Source organism: Lontra canadensis, unplaced genomic scaffold, assembly GCF_010015895.1.
Source record: "Lontra canadensis isolate GAN:19392208 unplaced genomic scaffold, GSC_riverotter_1.0 scaffold60, whole genome shotgun sequence".
Classification (NCBI taxonomy): domain Eukaryota; kingdom Metazoa; phylum Chordata; class Mammalia; order Carnivora; family Mustelidae; genus Lontra; species Lontra canadensis.
Window position 1 is genome coordinate 7,292,391 of NW_022631054.1, and position 15,639 is coordinate 7,308,029.

General features: G+C 43.3%; 1 protein-coding gene and 1 pseudogene across 2 annotated transcripts; one reads left to right on the forward strand and one right to left on the reverse strand.

Annotated features, from left to right (window-relative positions):
• Positions 1 to 2,946: 2,946 nt before the first annotated feature.
• On the reverse strand, positions 2,947 to 4,878 carry LOC116879290 (annotated as a pseudogene).
• Positions 4,879 to 9,005: 4,127 nt separating this feature from the next.
• Positions 9,006 to 15,159, forward strand: EXO5 (exonuclease 5). Of its 2 annotated transcripts, none has more exons than XM_032877422.1 (3): positions 9,006 to 9,083; positions 9,671 to 9,837; positions 13,642 to 15,159. In XM_032877422.1, the coding sequence occupies exon 3, from the start codon at positions 13,662 to 13,664 to the stop codon at positions 14,775 to 14,777; it is 1,116 nt and encodes a 371-aa protein (XP_032733313.1). In that variant the 5' UTR covers positions 9,006 to 9,083; positions 9,671 to 9,837; positions 13,642 to 13,661; the 3' UTR covers positions 14,778 to 15,159. The 2 variants fall into 2 exon arrangements, with proteins under 2 accessions (XP_032733313.1, XP_032733314.1); XM_032877423.1 differs by lacking the exon at positions 9,006 to 9,083 and adding an exon at positions 9,294 to 9,471.
• Positions 15,160 to 15,639: the final 480 nt, after the last annotated feature.

Here is a 15,639-nt window from a genome sequence, read left to right on the forward strand (position 1 = left end):
ACCAGCAAGATAGAGAACTGTAGGACCCACTTGATGCTGAAGCATGTCCTGGACCAACTGCCCTTTAATCATCAAAGAAGTATCCGTTTGTCTCAGTAACTTAGCCCAGAAGTACCAGCTGAGCTGCAGCCCCAGGAAGAGTGGTGCTTGCCGTCCTGCAGCCACAGAAGAATCTGCATCTTCCTGAAGCCAAGCCCACCAAAATCTCAGCTGGAGAAGGAGAAACTCTTTGTCCACCAACTACTCCAGTCCCTAATTCTGAGGCTGGAGCTGCCTGATCAGTGAGAGTCCCTTTAAGGAGGCCATTACACTTGTCATAGCAAGTAAAATTGTGGCTGCAGCCCTTCTGATGGGATGGAGGAACACGGACAATTGAGTCAGGGTTCTCAGGGTGGCAGGGTGTACCATGGATGGTCAACCACACAGCCTTTTACAGGATGGTTATGTTAGCAAGTTACAGTTAACACACGGAGGAAGACAGAAAAGAGGTAGGATGTGACTTTCTAATAAGCGTTAATGAATGAAAGCATTAATTAGCATTGCTCATGTCTGAGAAAACTGAGCACCAAGATTAGGACCACATGGCTTTGTACATGTTCATTTTTCAATTTGGTAAATGTTTACCAAACGTATTACAGTTTCAGTGATTCTGTGAAATAGTAATGGAGTTCCCCTTATCTCCATCCCACTGCCACTACTCATGATAAACCAAAGCCTGGCACTTGGGTCCTTCTTTGTAACTAGTGCTACTTTATAGTTCCATCTCCTGCTTTCCTCTTTCCCATGTGGGCTCTGGCTAAACAGACTAGTTGAGACTCTTTGATCAAATAACACAAGTCATTTGGGGGTGATTTAAGTCTTAAAGTGGGAGTATTGTTAGAAAGATATTGGGGTATCCTGTAATTCATGGGCTGTAACACATTCTAACAGCAGACTTGAACTAGGACCTGAAGCACTTGAGAAAACCCAGGCAGCTTTCTCTTCATCTCTCACAAGAGCTTTTTATGTCTTGCCTTTTTTTTTAACACCTTGTAACAAATCACAGTTACCATCAGCTCCAGATTTTATATATATTGTTTCCATCATCCAGAAAAAAGATAACTGTCTTCTCTTTCTTCTTTCCAACGTTAAAATCCTAGGGCAAGTCTCGTATTGGCCCAGCCAGGTCAGGTGCCCACCTCTAGGTAGGCAGAGAACTTCTATGGGAACCGTGTGGATGGTGTGAATTGGGTGGGTGGTTTGCGGGGGGTGGGGTGTCTGGAGGGGCAAGAGAGCGGAAAGGGTTACTGTTCATAGAATTCCAGATCCTAACTCACTCTTTGATACCAGCGCATAGGATCAGATTTTTAGAACTGGGAAGGGTCTGGGAATTCACTTAATTAGAACTCCTCACTTTAGGGATGCCTGGGTGGTTCAGTCAGTTAAGTGTCTGCTTTTGGCTTAGGTCATGGTCCCAGGGTCCTGAGATTGAATCCTTGATTTACTCCTTGCTCAGCAGGGATCCTGCTTCTTCCTCTGCCTGCCACTCCCCCTGCTTGTGCTCCCTCTTTCACACAAATAAATAAAATCTTTTTAAAAAAAAAATCCCACTTTATAGATGAAGAAACAGAGAGTGCCCTTTAATTATTCATGTCCTTTACTTGTATTTTTGAGCATTTTTTCTCCAGGTTTAGCCTAGCTTTACAAACACCTGCCCTTAATGGCTATATGCAACTGTTCTTTGCCATTCTAAGTTTTATTTCTTAGATCTGCTACTGCTTCAGGAGATCTTAATAACTTTAGAGCCTGTCCATTGGTTTTGCCTATTATTTTTGCCTGTTCCTTCTTTCTGGTTATCTTACAGGCACGTCTCCCTTTGCTGATCATGTAAATGCTCTTCCCCGGGCCTGGGTCCTTTAGTCATGTTCTTTCCCCAAGCTACACATTTTGTCTAACTGATTTTGTTAACATCTCAACACTTTTTAAATCTACATCTGTATCTTAGGAATGTCTCCTGAACTCCAGAACATCATAGTCCGCATCCTACTGAATATCTCCATTTGGATATCCCATAGTCACCTCAAAGTATGTCCAAAACCCAACTCATAATCTTCTCAACAAAATCTGTATCCTCAGTCCAGTGATTGGTACCACCCTCTTTCCAGTTCTCCAGTTTAAATTTTCTCCTCATCCATCACCTCTCTCAGTCACTATGTCCTATATATTCTATTTGGGATCTCTACTATCTTCCTCTCTGTTTCCATTGTCAGTTCTCTAATTAGGCTGTTAGCATGTCCTAACTGCTTAAATGGGATTCCAACTGGTTTTTCTAGAATCTGGACTCATCATTTTTTTTTCAAGTTTGGTATTAATTTTATTCTATTTTCTGTATATCTTTTAAGTACATAAAGGTTTATTTCCACAGGCCTCAGGAAATGGGTAGAAGTCACAGGACAATCTCTCTTGCCACCAAAAAAGTTGCATATTTTGGTAAGTGTCCTAGAGAGAAAAACTGTATTTACATTAGCAGTGCTGTGCAAGATTCTTACATAAGACCTAAAACCAAGCTGCAGTTGAGATTTTAGTCCTTCGTTCAGGTGCCCGGACAGAAGCCAAAAGCAGTTGAGCATGACAGGGCAAAGGAGGCAGTGAAGGTGGAGGACAGGCACCCAGCATGGAAGGGAGGAAGGAATTCCAGATCCCTTGGAATGGTGTGTTTTCCTTTTTTTTTTTTTTTTTTTTTTTCCTTCCCTTGTTGAAGTCATCTCTGTAGGAAGGTGCTGGGCAGGGATCCCAGTAAAAGGAAGAGGCCAAGACTCCTTTAACTGGCCTAGGTGCAGGGCACTGCCACAGTGGCTGACACAGGAGGATGTACTTCCCAGGTTCAGGCAGAGCCAGGATGGAATGCAGAATGAAAGGAATGCTTATGGGAAACAATTCTGCTTGGAATGCTAGCTGGCCAGCTTCAGCCTTTAGTCTGATGCAACCCCTGCCTCACTTGTCAACAGTGAAAAATTAGTTCAGTTAGAAGAACCCGCTAGAATCACACCTGCCTCTGCTACCTTCACGCTCATTGTTAGAAAAAGATGAACTTGTGTGAACATTCTGATCTGTTAATCCCCGGGGACTGCTTTAGGCTTCCCAAAGACTGTTGGTCAAATAGCCTGCAAAGGCTGAAAGCTTAGACACACCAGTGCTGGTGTGCGGTTCCTTAAGGAGGGACTGGCGGTGTGGTTGAGCCGATAGGGAAAAGCCGCACCTTCCTGCAGAAGATGAACTGACCTGCTCTCCCGCCCCAAATCTCAGCCTGAGGTATATTTCAGTGAAGGCAGGTAGCTGTGCTTCTCAAAGCAGAGAAGCAGTTGAAGAGCAGAAAGGTAGAGGAAACCTAGAAAAGAACCGTCTTGATACATGTTTATCTCATGGTGTGAGGGAGAGGGCAAAGAACCCAGTGGCACCTCGCTTATCCAGCAATTTGTCACTGTGGTGACCAACTTCTGCCCGTTCCATAGGGTCTTGAACTGCTCAGGGACTGGGAATTTATTAAAGTCACGGCCTTCTGCAGGAATGAGGACATTCATCTCAGAAGATTTGGCACTGGGGCGCGCCTGGGTGTCTCAGTTAAGCATCTATCTTCAGCTCAGGTCATGATCCCAGGGTCCTGCCCAGGGGGGAGCCTACTTCTCCCTCTCCCTCTCCCTCTCCCTCTGCCCCAATCCCCTCCTCATTCCCTCTCTCTCCTCTCCTCTCTTCTCTTAAATAGATAGATAGATAGATAAATAAATAAATAAAATCTTTTGAAAAACAAGGTTTAGCAATAACTATCTTGCAATCCAGGGAATTCTTGCTCAGGTAAACGGGCAGCCATCTGTTTTGTTGATGAAAATTGTTGGCCCTTTAACGCATTACCTGAACTTTGACATCCTACTATTGATTATATCCATGATGCCTGCCAAGTCATCAAGCACCAGACCAAGTTTCTTAGTCATCTACTGTAATGGAGTTTAGTTTGCCCTTGATTTGCAATGTCGTGTTGACACACTTGTATATGTAAGCCACCTGTTTCAGCTCCGTGTCATCAGTCACCAGGTTGGGAATGTTCTCGTGATTTTCCACTCTCCACTTCTTGCCCTCCAGTTCCAGTACAGCTGGCTCCTTCTTTGTGGTTGGTCTGGGGAATGGGCTGACTCCTGGTTTAGGTGCAGAGAACAGTTTGGGGCCACTTAGTACTGGACCACTCTGAGCCTTCAGGGCAGGGTTCCTGTCATCTGGACACAGGATTCTGTTCCTGTGTCTTTGTGTCATCAGGTACAGCTTTCAGGGAATGTGTGATGCTCTCCCCCTTGTTTGCTGAGGGGGAAGCAGACTCATCTGAGCCTGAACTCGGGGAACTGGGTGGTGGAGGATCTTGGGGGGTGAGGAGGAAGACCCGATCCAGCAGAGGGGCCAGATAGCAATCCACTCAGTTCTTCTGCCACAGGCTCCGTTTTGGTCCAAGCCAGTCCAGTGGGATGTAACTCCTTAATGTAAGCCTGTAGCTCTGTCCATATCCTCAAGTAAGCTTTGATCCAGTGCACATGCTTCTCATTGACATCTTTGTACTCCTTGAGGACCAGGTTTGTATAAAACATGGCTGCATCATTCATTTCTTTCACGTAGGGACCAGGCTTGGGAGCCACAGCCACCCAACCTAGAGCCTGGATATTTTTCCTGATGGCTGACAGGTGATTGAACAACTTGCTGCCTTGGTTCATCTCCAGAAAGGTTCTGGGTCTGCTCTGAGCTGGGTGCCAACAAATCAGAAAGCTTATTGCCTGCCGACTGCTGGTGCTGAGAGGCTGTGACCAAGAGAGTCTGCTCCAGCTTCAGCCCTGTGTGGACCATCTCTGCGTGTTTCTACACATCTCCCCCAATTTCTTTACTGATCCACAGGTACTCTGCCACAGACCTGGCAGGCAGTGAGTCAAATAGTTGCACATATGGAGCGGCTCCTGCTTTGGGAGCACTGTCTCCGTACCCACAGTGCACGTCAGAACCATGGGATTCTGCCTCCAGGAGGTCCACTGCCCTCCTTCTTTCTACCAGATTTTGCATGTCAGCCAGAGCATACCACCTGCTCAGAGTTCTGCCTCACTTCCAGACTTGGACTCACTTTTCTCTCCTCCCCACTGCTGCTAGAGTGGTCATTCCAAAACACATTGAATCAAACTTAATCTAATTGCATCACATTGCTTAAAATCCCTCAATGAGTTCTCACAACTTGAAGATAAACTTCATCTTCTGTATTCTTCTTTTTTCCAGATTTTACTTATTTATTTGATAGTGAGAGACACAGCAAGAGGGGGAACACAAGCAAGTGGAGTGGGAGAGGGAGAACAGGCTTCCTGCGGAGCAGGGAGCTGGATGCAGGGCTCTATTCCAGGACCCTGGGATCATGACCTGAGCCAAAGGCTTACACTCAACCAGTTGAGTGACCCAGATGCTCCTTCTGTATTCTTCTTAATACAGAACACCTGGCATAGAGCATTACCTATTTTTCTGGCAGTGGCTCCCAAATTTCCCCTCAAGCATACTTTGCTCCAGTCATTAGGATCTTACAGTCCTGTAAATATTCCATTCAATATATTACATGGTTTCTGGTCCTCAATTATGCTATTTTTCTTCCTTCTGCCCAATTTCTTTGTTCAGTTAGCTCCTACTTATCCTCCCAGATTAAATTTGTGTTACATCATCAGGGAATACTGCACACAATTTATGCCTTCTGAGATCAACACTTGAATTTTTGGCTGAATTTACTAAATAAAGAGGCCTTATCTTACAGGATTTTTGAAATCAAAGACTGACAACATGGAGTTTTAATTTTATAATATTACTCTGGAATCAGCATGTAAGACCATGGGGTCAACATGAAGCAAGAGCCATAAATAGTGCACCACTTCAATTTAAGTTGTTGCTTGTTTCACTTCCTTTTCTTATTCTTGCTACTATGGGTTTGCACTTCCAAAAAGAAAAAGAAAAAAAAAAACAATCTAATCTTTGCTCTAGGCTCTGTTTTCTGGAAGACTGGCTAAGCTAAGGTTATAAACCCAGTTCGATTAATCAGGGTCAAGGGGACAATTTTTGGATTTATCTTTGAGATATCAGGGAAAGAGGCTTCCTTCTTTGCCACTAGACACAAATCTGGAAGGTTATATTCCTGGAAGCTACTGGCAGTGGAAAAGGAGGGAGGCTACTTGGAAATGGAGCAAACATAGAAGATCCAAGAAATGGAGACAGACAATTCTGGTCACACTATTTGATCCCTGGATCAAGCCTCACCTGAAGGTAGAACCCTGGGTTTTCAATCTCTTATAAATGAAGAAGTCCTAATTGATTCAGGCTTCATCAGAAGCTGCGTGTTTTTAGAACCATGCCTCAGTCTTACATTCTTAGTGCAGTCTGACATCCTTAGCTCATTTCCACCTCCCTCAATCTCATCACTTAGAGCCATCTTCTCTGGCTCTCTCTAAGCAAGCAATGCTCTTTTGTATTACCAGAAATAGGTGTTTGGCGAAAGAGAGGCTGATCTTAATATGTGGAAGAAAAGATTTTCAAATACAGAATATTGTCAGTGGGCTTCTCTTGAGCATATAAAAATTATATTAATAACAGTTCTAGCACCTGTGAGGAACACAAACGAGCAAAATGAATTCCCTGCCCTTAGGCTCTGATGCCCTAGAGCAGCACGTCCAAGAGAAATACAGTGTGAGCCACAACACAAATGTAAACCACATAGGTAATTTAAAATTTTCCGGCAGCTACATTAATATAATAAAAATAAGTAAAATTAATTTAAAAATATATTCATTTGGACCCAATATATAAAAAATGTTATAATTTCAACATGTAATTAATATAAAAATCATGTGTTATTGTCTCTTTTTTTTTGTACTAAGTTTTCAAAATCTAGTATTTTGTAGTTAGAGTAGATCGTTCTGGACTAGCCACATTTCCAGTGCTCAAGAGAACCTGATGTGGCTAGTGGTTACTTCACTTGACAGTGCAGCTCTAGAGAGTAACCATACAGAGAAACACTTTTATCATATAGACTCTTATTTGGTAGATTATAATCAGTGTGATGTTAGAGGTACAAATCCTGTGCTCTGAAAGAGGAAGGAAGGAGAGATGGAAAGAGAGACAAACAGATCATTTGAGTCTAACAGTATTTCCATGGTTACAGATATCCTTGGAGATGGATGAACTGTATCAGTGAGTTTTGTATAGGAATGGGCCTTAAATGCCCACACTTCTTAGAATAGCCTTTTGGGGAAAGGGTATCACTTTCTAAAATTTGAGTCCTCCAGTGCTGAGAATGAAAGCTTTGGGGAACATGGTCCTCCTGCTTGGGAATCTCTTCTGCTTCACTCCCCCAAGCAGCATAACCTGCACTGCAAACTTAGTTTGAAGATACATTGAAAGGTTGAGAGAGACTTTCCTGACTTTGGAAGTTACATTTTGGCTACAGAAGATTATACTGGGGAGGAGGCAGAAACCTTCTCCAGCCTCAACCCAGCAATACCTACTCATTTCACTTGATTAAAAATATTGTCCTCAACTTTCATATTTCTGAGATCAAGGATGTTTTCCTACACAACCACAAAATCATTATCACACCCAGGGTACTCATAATTGATAACTATTATCTAATATACAAGTCACATTTAATTTACCCAACTGTCCTTTCTAGTATTCTTTATTTTATTTTTTATTTTTTTTAAAGATTTTATTTATTTATTTGACAGACAGAGATCACAAGTAGGCAGAGAGGGAGAGAGGAGGAAGCAGGCTCGCCGCTGAGCAGAGAGCCCGATGCGGGCCTCCATCCCAGGACCCTGGGATCATGACCTGAGCTGAAGGCAGAGGCTTTAACCCACTGAGCCACCAGGTGCCCCTTCTTTATTTTATTTTTAAGAAATCTTTGCCTATTTTGAAGTCCAAACAATAGTTTACTGTATTATATTCTAAAAGCTTTAGGGTGCCTGGGTGGCTTAGTTGGTTAAGCGTCTGCCTTGGGCTCAAGTCCTGATCCCAGAGTCCTGGGATCCAGTCCCCTGGGCGGGGTGGGGGGGTGGGGGGGGTGTCTCTGCTCAGCAGGGAGTCTGCTCTCCCTCTGCCACTCCTCTCACTCCTTTTCTCAATCTGTTTCTCCCTCAAATAAAATAAGATCCGAAAAAAATAAAAGCTTTCTAGTTTAGTTTTTCACGTTTAGGACTTTAATACTCCTGGAAATGATTTTGGTGAGGAAGTAAGATAAGAGGTCTCATTTCATATATATTTTTTAATAAGGATACCCTATTGTCACAGAACGTTCATTGAAAAGACCATCTTTTTTCTCCTTTGCTATGCGATGCCACCTTTATTGTAAATCAAGTTTCCCACGTGTGATAAAACTGTAAAGCAAGGAAGTGACTGTCCTAAAAGTCAGGCTAGTGCTTTTCCTCAGGAAGGGGCGTTGGGGGTGTATTTGGAAAGCAACAGTCACTTTTCTATTTTTGACCTAAGGATGACGTATCTTTTCAATACTTAATATTTACCTTTATTTTCTATTTCAGAATATAGCTGTGTTAAAGGGTTACAAGACGGGCGCCAGCATCTTTGCAAAGGGAGCTCGTGGCTGTTCTCAGCGGGGAACGCTGGCGCGAGAAGCAAAGGCGGTGCTGAACCCAGGAGACAAAGCCTAGACCGCAGCACTGAACCGACAGAGGCCGGTGCACTGGGGTACAGGGACGCGCGCACACGTCTCTCGGACCCTGGCTTGGAGGTAGCCAGGAGCCCCACCGCAGTGAGGGCTTCCGGGTCAGGCGACAGCGCCGTTCCGTCCCGATTTAAGCCAGACGCAAGGCCAGCGGCGCGCGGGGACCGCCCGCCCCAAAGCGGCCGCTCACCTTAGCCCCCTACTCTACCCCGCCGCGAGAGGGAGTCCGGGGCGCTCTGGCACTCGCGACGACCAGGAGCCGCCGCTGAGGCCTCTGGGAGGGGGCGAGTCTCAGGCGGCCGCTGAGCATTCTGGGTGTATCTTCCTCCCGGGTTCTGTGCCTACTCGGCTGCTCAAGCTCTGCGGGCAGGTAAGGGGCAGCGCCCGGGAGCAGTTGCGAGGCCGCGGAGGAGCCGGGAAGAGTCCGGGGTTCGGAGGAGTAACCAAGGATAGGACAAGGTCGAGGAATGGGGGTGGGGAGCTGAGGGGATGCGGTGTGGAGCGCAGGCGTCTGTCCCCGCTGTCGCCGCGGTCCCCGGCTGGGAGCGGCCCGGGCAGCGGCTTGTGTTTGCCTTCGCAGGCCAGGCTTCTGGACCTTTCACGGAGGTCCACTGGAACCCCTTGCCAAGCCGGCGACCCCTTGCTGTCATTTCCCACTCCCCCAAGACATTGTAGGGAGTGCTCAGTAAACTTTAGGGCAGGCGTGGAATTCCTGGGCCGACAGTGGTTTGGGGCTCTTGGAAAGGTCCGGGCTGAAGGTAAGACTCTCGGAGCCCACAAGTCAGGATGTTGAGGGTGAAGGTCGTGGCAGCCCCACAGGTAGCCAGGAACCCATCAAAGAAGAAAAGCCTTTCACCTGAGGTCTGCGGAGCACCTGGGCTGAGGTTTGGGGCTGGAAGATGGACCTGATTTTGGAGCTCCTGGGGGGCTTTGGTTATTTTTGACTCTTGCTTGCAGGGAGCAAAGATTGGATTAAGTAACTACATCCGGGTTGCGGGGTAAACGAAGTCATGGAGAATTTGATCCAGGAGCGAGGCAAGCGTTACCTCGCATCTGGGATGAGCAACAGCCTGTGTCGAGTGGATCAGAGAGGAGGAAACGCCGCACTGTGAGGGACTGGTCAGGTGAGAAAGGACCAAAAGTCTCCGTTCTACCACAGCATGCGCAGAGTTGCTGATCTGGATTCTTCAATGCAGACCTGGTTTTTCAGAGCTCTTTTCTCCTCCCCTGACCGTGTCATTTTAGCATTCTGCACTTTCTGGTGAAGAGAAAGATCAGCCATCTCCCAGGGTAGTAGAAGTTTCCTCTTTCCTAAAGTTTAATTTCATTTGTCAGAGGGAATAGATAGACTATCTCTTCCTTGGGAAGGGAAGGGAGCTCCACATTTGTTGAATGTTAGTATGTATATAATGTTTTATCATTATTTTGGGTAGCTGAGTAGGGTCAGAAGGAGTGCTCCAAAGTGGCAGTAGCTTCAGGAAAAGGAAAAACTTGCCGAAGAATACTCATAAGGCAAGAGCATCTTACTAAATACAACTTACCTAGTCAGGATAGGATTTAGAATGTAGATCCATAGAACTCCAGACTCTTGCCATTGTTCTATTTCCTGAACATTTCGTTTCATTCACTTACCACCTAATAATTGTTACCATTCCTATGTACTACCTGTATTGTTATTTTCATATTTTAAGTTTTATACTTTCATTTATTTAAAAACCAGATTTGTCCTAAGAAATACTCTCTATGAAATTATGATTTGATGGAAACTCTAATAGCTTTATATTCTGAGATAAGTCTAAAAATGTTGACCTTTGTGCCATGTAAAATCATCTCATGTCAGAAAGATATAGACTTGCATTAGGGACACAGTGTACTGCATTGCCTGGATTTTTTTCTGCGTAGGGAAGTCCAGGCAACACATCTGAGTCTAAATTGTCCATCACCAGTGTATTGTTTTCTTCTTTTAGATGAATAATTCCACAGAGAATGCCCCCTTTTTGTGTCTTCTCTACAAAATATTTCGCTTAACCTGTTCAGGGCTACCCTATTCTCCGTATGTAAAATAAATACAAAGTCCATACCTTCCAGGAGCTTACTCTCCCTTTGGCAGTTAATAGTCACACATGAATTAATCTAAAACGGTGCTGTTCAATAGAACTTTCTGTGGTCAGTGTAATGTTCTGTATCTTTGCCTTATGATGTAGTACCCACTAGCCACATGTAGCTTTTGAGCACTTGAGATGTGCCTAATGCAAGAGAAAAATGGGGTTTTAAATTTTATTTTATTTTAGGGACACCTGAGTGGCTCAGTCAGTTAAGCAGCTGCCTTTGGCTCAGGTTGAGTCCTACATGGGGCTCCCTGCTCAGTGGAGGGCCTGCTTCTCCCTCTGCTTGAGTTCGTTCTCTCTCTCTCTCTCTGTCAAATAAGTAAAGTCTTAAAAATAAATAAATACATAAACTTTATGTTATTTTACTTAATTTAAATAGCCACATGTGGGGCACCTAGGTGGCTCAGTGGGTTAAGGTTCTGCCTTTGGCTCAGGTCATGATCTCAGGTCATGATCTCAGGATCATGGGAGGGAGCCTGCTTCCCTCCCTCCCCTCTGCCTGCCTCTCTGCCTACTTATGATCTCTGTCAAATAAGTAAATAAAATCTTTAAAAAAAAAAAATAGCCACATGTGGCTGATGGCTACATATTGGACAGCCCAGGTCTAAATATTTGAAAAAAAAAAACAAAAAACAAAAAACAAAAAAACTTTCAAGGTCAGTTGATTTGGATTTAGTGCCCTCCCACTAGGGGGGAAAACACCCCAGGTGTACATGTTAATTGCCATTTAACTTCAGTTTCTTGACAGAGGGTCGATTCTCTCCCAGGGACTTCATAGTCCAACTAACATTACTCATTTTGAAACAGTCATCACCTAAGGCACATTTATAATTTAAGACACTTGTACAAATGTGTAGATTCTGTGTTGTATTACTATTAAAGTATCTTATAAAGCAATAACTGTATAAGATAGAAGCAGAAGTCTTCACATTGTATTACTTTTGTTCATTGCAAATAACTTTTCTTCCAGCTATATCTATGTTACCTTTCATTAGAGACATTCAGACTATTTAAAAATGAGTTAGGTACAACCATAACTAATAATACCATTTTCAAGGTATCAGTTCTTAAGCTTTTAATATGGGAATTGGTGCATTCAATTTATTCATTGCTTATTAGATTAGCAAAGAGAAAACTTAGCTCATAGTTACCTCCATCAGTTTAAATTCTGTGTCAGATTATTTTACTGACACCCAGAGTCAAATACTGGTGGACTGGTCACACCTTGATTTGTTTTGTCTTGTCTCTACGCTAAATTAGATATGTGAGGTTGGGAAGAAGCCTTAAGAAGAGTATCTTTACAAATTTCTTAGGATTAAAAATGTTTGAGAGACAAAGCAAATCAAACATAATGTGTGTTCTTTGTTTCCTGGTTTAAAGAAAAGCTACCCAAGACATTATAGGGCAGTTGGGGAAATTTGAGTATCGATGGTAGTATTAGGGAATTATTAATTTTGTTAGATGTGATAACAACATTGTAGATAATGTAGGAGGATGTCCTTATCTAGAAATGTATGCTGAAGCATTTATATCTATAAATGAGATGTTGTGATATCTGCGATTTACTTTAAAATAACCAAAGTAAAATAGCCAAAGAAAACGCACACATGAAAGATGCAAATACAGCAACATGTCAACAGTTGTTTGTCTACGTGGTATGTGTATAGGTGTTCCTTGTTCTATTTCTCTGTATATGTGCAATTATTTGCAGCAAATTTTTAAAAAGAGTACGTGTCCCACAGTAGAGTAGTGAGGTCTTGGATGTAAAGCACTCGGTGGCTAGCACTCAGTAACTGTGCGATAAAATATTCACTGGTATAGCAGATATAGTGGTATTTTATAGTGCTTATTGACAGATATTTTTAATCGTAAGCTAATTTCTTGTGGAAGGAAAAAATAAACCTAGTGGGAAACACCAATTTCTGTGATGTTAGGAGGGTAATTTACAAAGTCTGTAGGGTAAAGTAGAACCCAGCAAGAGATTTTTCCTTTTTACCATTTCCTTGATATATCTCAAATATAAAAAGCCACTAATTTCCGCATGTTGCTGTGAACATCCTCTCTCCTTACTTCATGTCATTGTGTGTGAGCAGATCTATTTGTATTTATCTGTACTTAATCTTTGAATTTTGCCATATTGTGTTCCTGAGAGCTACCTTAAAAAAGAGCTGAGTTTTCTCAAAGAACAGTTTCTAATTGAGTTTCCTAGTCAAGGACTTTGTATCAAAGGAATCATAGAAGTGGATATGGTTTTACCAACATTACCCCAACATTTACAAAGATCTATACTCACTTAAAATAATGAAATAATGTCCCAAGTCAGTAGAATTTTGCAGCAGAAAAGGCAAACCTCAAATCTCCTCTTTTTTTTTTTTTTTTAAAGATCTTATTTATTTATTTGACAGATCACAAGTAGGCAGAGAGGCAGGCAGAGAGAGGTGGGTGGGAAGCAGGCTCCCTGCTGAGCAGAGAGCCTGATGCAGGGTTTGATCCCAAGACCTTGAGATCAGGACCTGAGCCCAAAGGCAGAGGCTTAACCCACTGAGCCACCCAGGCGCCCCCTCAAATCTCCTCTTAAATGAAGAAATTGAGGCCAAGGCAACTCTGTTACATTACTAATTGATCATAAATAGATAGCCTTCTATTACTGAATACTACATCTGCAACTAATGATGTACTACATGTTGGCTAATTGAATTTAAATTAAAAAGAAGATAAGCTTCTTTAAAGAATGTAAATAGCCACGATTCTTTTAACCTTATCAGAATTTCACAGTGCTTCGGAGAAATTATTTATTTGGATAATACATTTCTTTAACAGGATATGCAGGGCTTTGTGCCATGGCAGAGACTGGGGAAGAGGTGTCAGCGGAGGCCTCAGGGTTCTCAGACATGAGTGACTCAGAGTTTCTAGAGTATCTGGATCTGGAAGATACTCAAGAGTCAGGTGCTTCACTTAGCAAGCCTGGCCCTTCTTCCGAACTCCCTGGGAAGGATGGCAAGCTCATAAGCTTACCAACGTGGAAAAGAAGATTGGATGTCTCATCACCTATGGAGCGATTCCACCTTAAGTATTTGTATGTCACTGACCTGTCTACTCAGGACTGGTGTGAACAGCAAATGGTATATGAGAAGGAGCGTCCTGGTTTCTTGGCTCCTGAGAAGGCAGCTGTTTTGGACGCTGGTGCCAGCATCCACCTAGCTAGAGAACTGGAAGTTCATGATCTTGTGACTCTCCCCATCACTACTAAAGAAGATGCTTGGGCAGTTAAATTTCTGAATATATTATCAATGATTCCTGTCTTGCAGTCAGAGGGACGCGTCAGAGAGTTTCCAGTGTTTGGAGAAGTGGCGGGTGTGCTGCTCGTTGGAGTAATTGATGAGCTGCGCTATACAGCCAAGGGGGAACTGGAACTGGCTGACCTGAAGACACGCAGGCGCCCTCTGCTCCCTCTGGAAGCCCAGAAAAAAAAAGACTGTTTTCAAGTCAGCCTGTACAAATATATCTTTGATGCCATGGTTCAAGGGAAAGTGACCAGCGCTAGCCTAATCCACCATACAAAATTATGTCCAGACAAGCCACTGGGACCGTCAGTGCTGAAGCACGCCCGGCAGGGAGGCTTCTCTGTGAAGTCCCTGGGCGACCTCATGGAGTTAGTCTTCTTGTCTCTAACCCTGTCTGACCTCCCAGTTATCGATATCCTGAAGATTGAATATATCCACCAAGAGACTGCCACTGTGCTGGGTACAATGATGGTGGCTTTTGAAGAGAACGAGGTTAAAAGCAAAGTGCAGCACTATATGGCCTACTGGATGGGCCACCGAGAGCCTCAAGGGGTTGATGTGGAGGAGGCTTGGAAATGCCGGACATGCAGCTATGCAGATATCTGTGAGTGGAGGAAGGGCGGTGGGATGCCCAGCTCCATTCTAGAGCCCCAGGCCAAAAAAGTGAAATGAACAGAAGGGTATGCCTTCTTCGGGAACTTTAATCCTTCCTGCTCCTAATGTACTCAGCAGAATGAAAGAGGACCAGTCTTTGAGCTTGGCTTTCATGGAGAATGTTCTTACTTTGGTTCTTTCCATATTTCCTCAAAATTCTAACCACTCAAATCATTCAGGGGTGAGTGGGAAGAATCTGGGATTATATGATCTCTGGAACTGTGCTGCAAATTGCCAAGAAGACACTTGCTCAGCGTGGCTGGAGCAAAAGGTATCTTTCAGCAATCATTGCTTTCTTAAGAAGATTCTAAAGTTTCTATTAAGTCTCTTCCCCTTTTTTTCTAGGTCAAGGCTTTCTACATTTTATATAATAAAATAAAATGAAATGCTGTCCAGGTCAGTTGAACTGACTTTTTTTTTTTTTTTTAATAATCTGAATCATTCAGAGATGACCACTATAAATAGTTGTGCGTGTGTAATTCAGGCCTTTAAGTGCATAACATAAACATATCTCTGAAGCAGACTTAGTGGGATGAACACACCAAGAATTTAAAATAAGCATGATAAATATGCTGAAAGAAATAAGGGACAATGAAGCAGGAGAGGAGATCATTAAAAAAATGAAAGCATTAGATATAAAAAATAAAATATATGAAGTAACATGTAACATTCACACCTAACTATACCACTCCTAGGGGTAGGCCAAGAGAAGCTCTCACACATTTGAGGAAGAGTATACTTTCTAGTACTTTCACAATAGCAAAGCCTAAACCTAGAAAGTATCCAGGTGCCCATCATCAGAAGAGTGTGGACAATGTGTAACAGCCAAAAGAAATGAGCCACAATGACATGCAACATGGGTGACTCTTAGCACGATATT

Coding starts and splice junctions, on each gene's coding strand:
- EXO5 (XM_032877422.1), top strand. CDS start 13,662: ATGGCAGAGACTGGGGAAGAGGTGTCAGCGGAGGCCTCAGGGTTCTCA.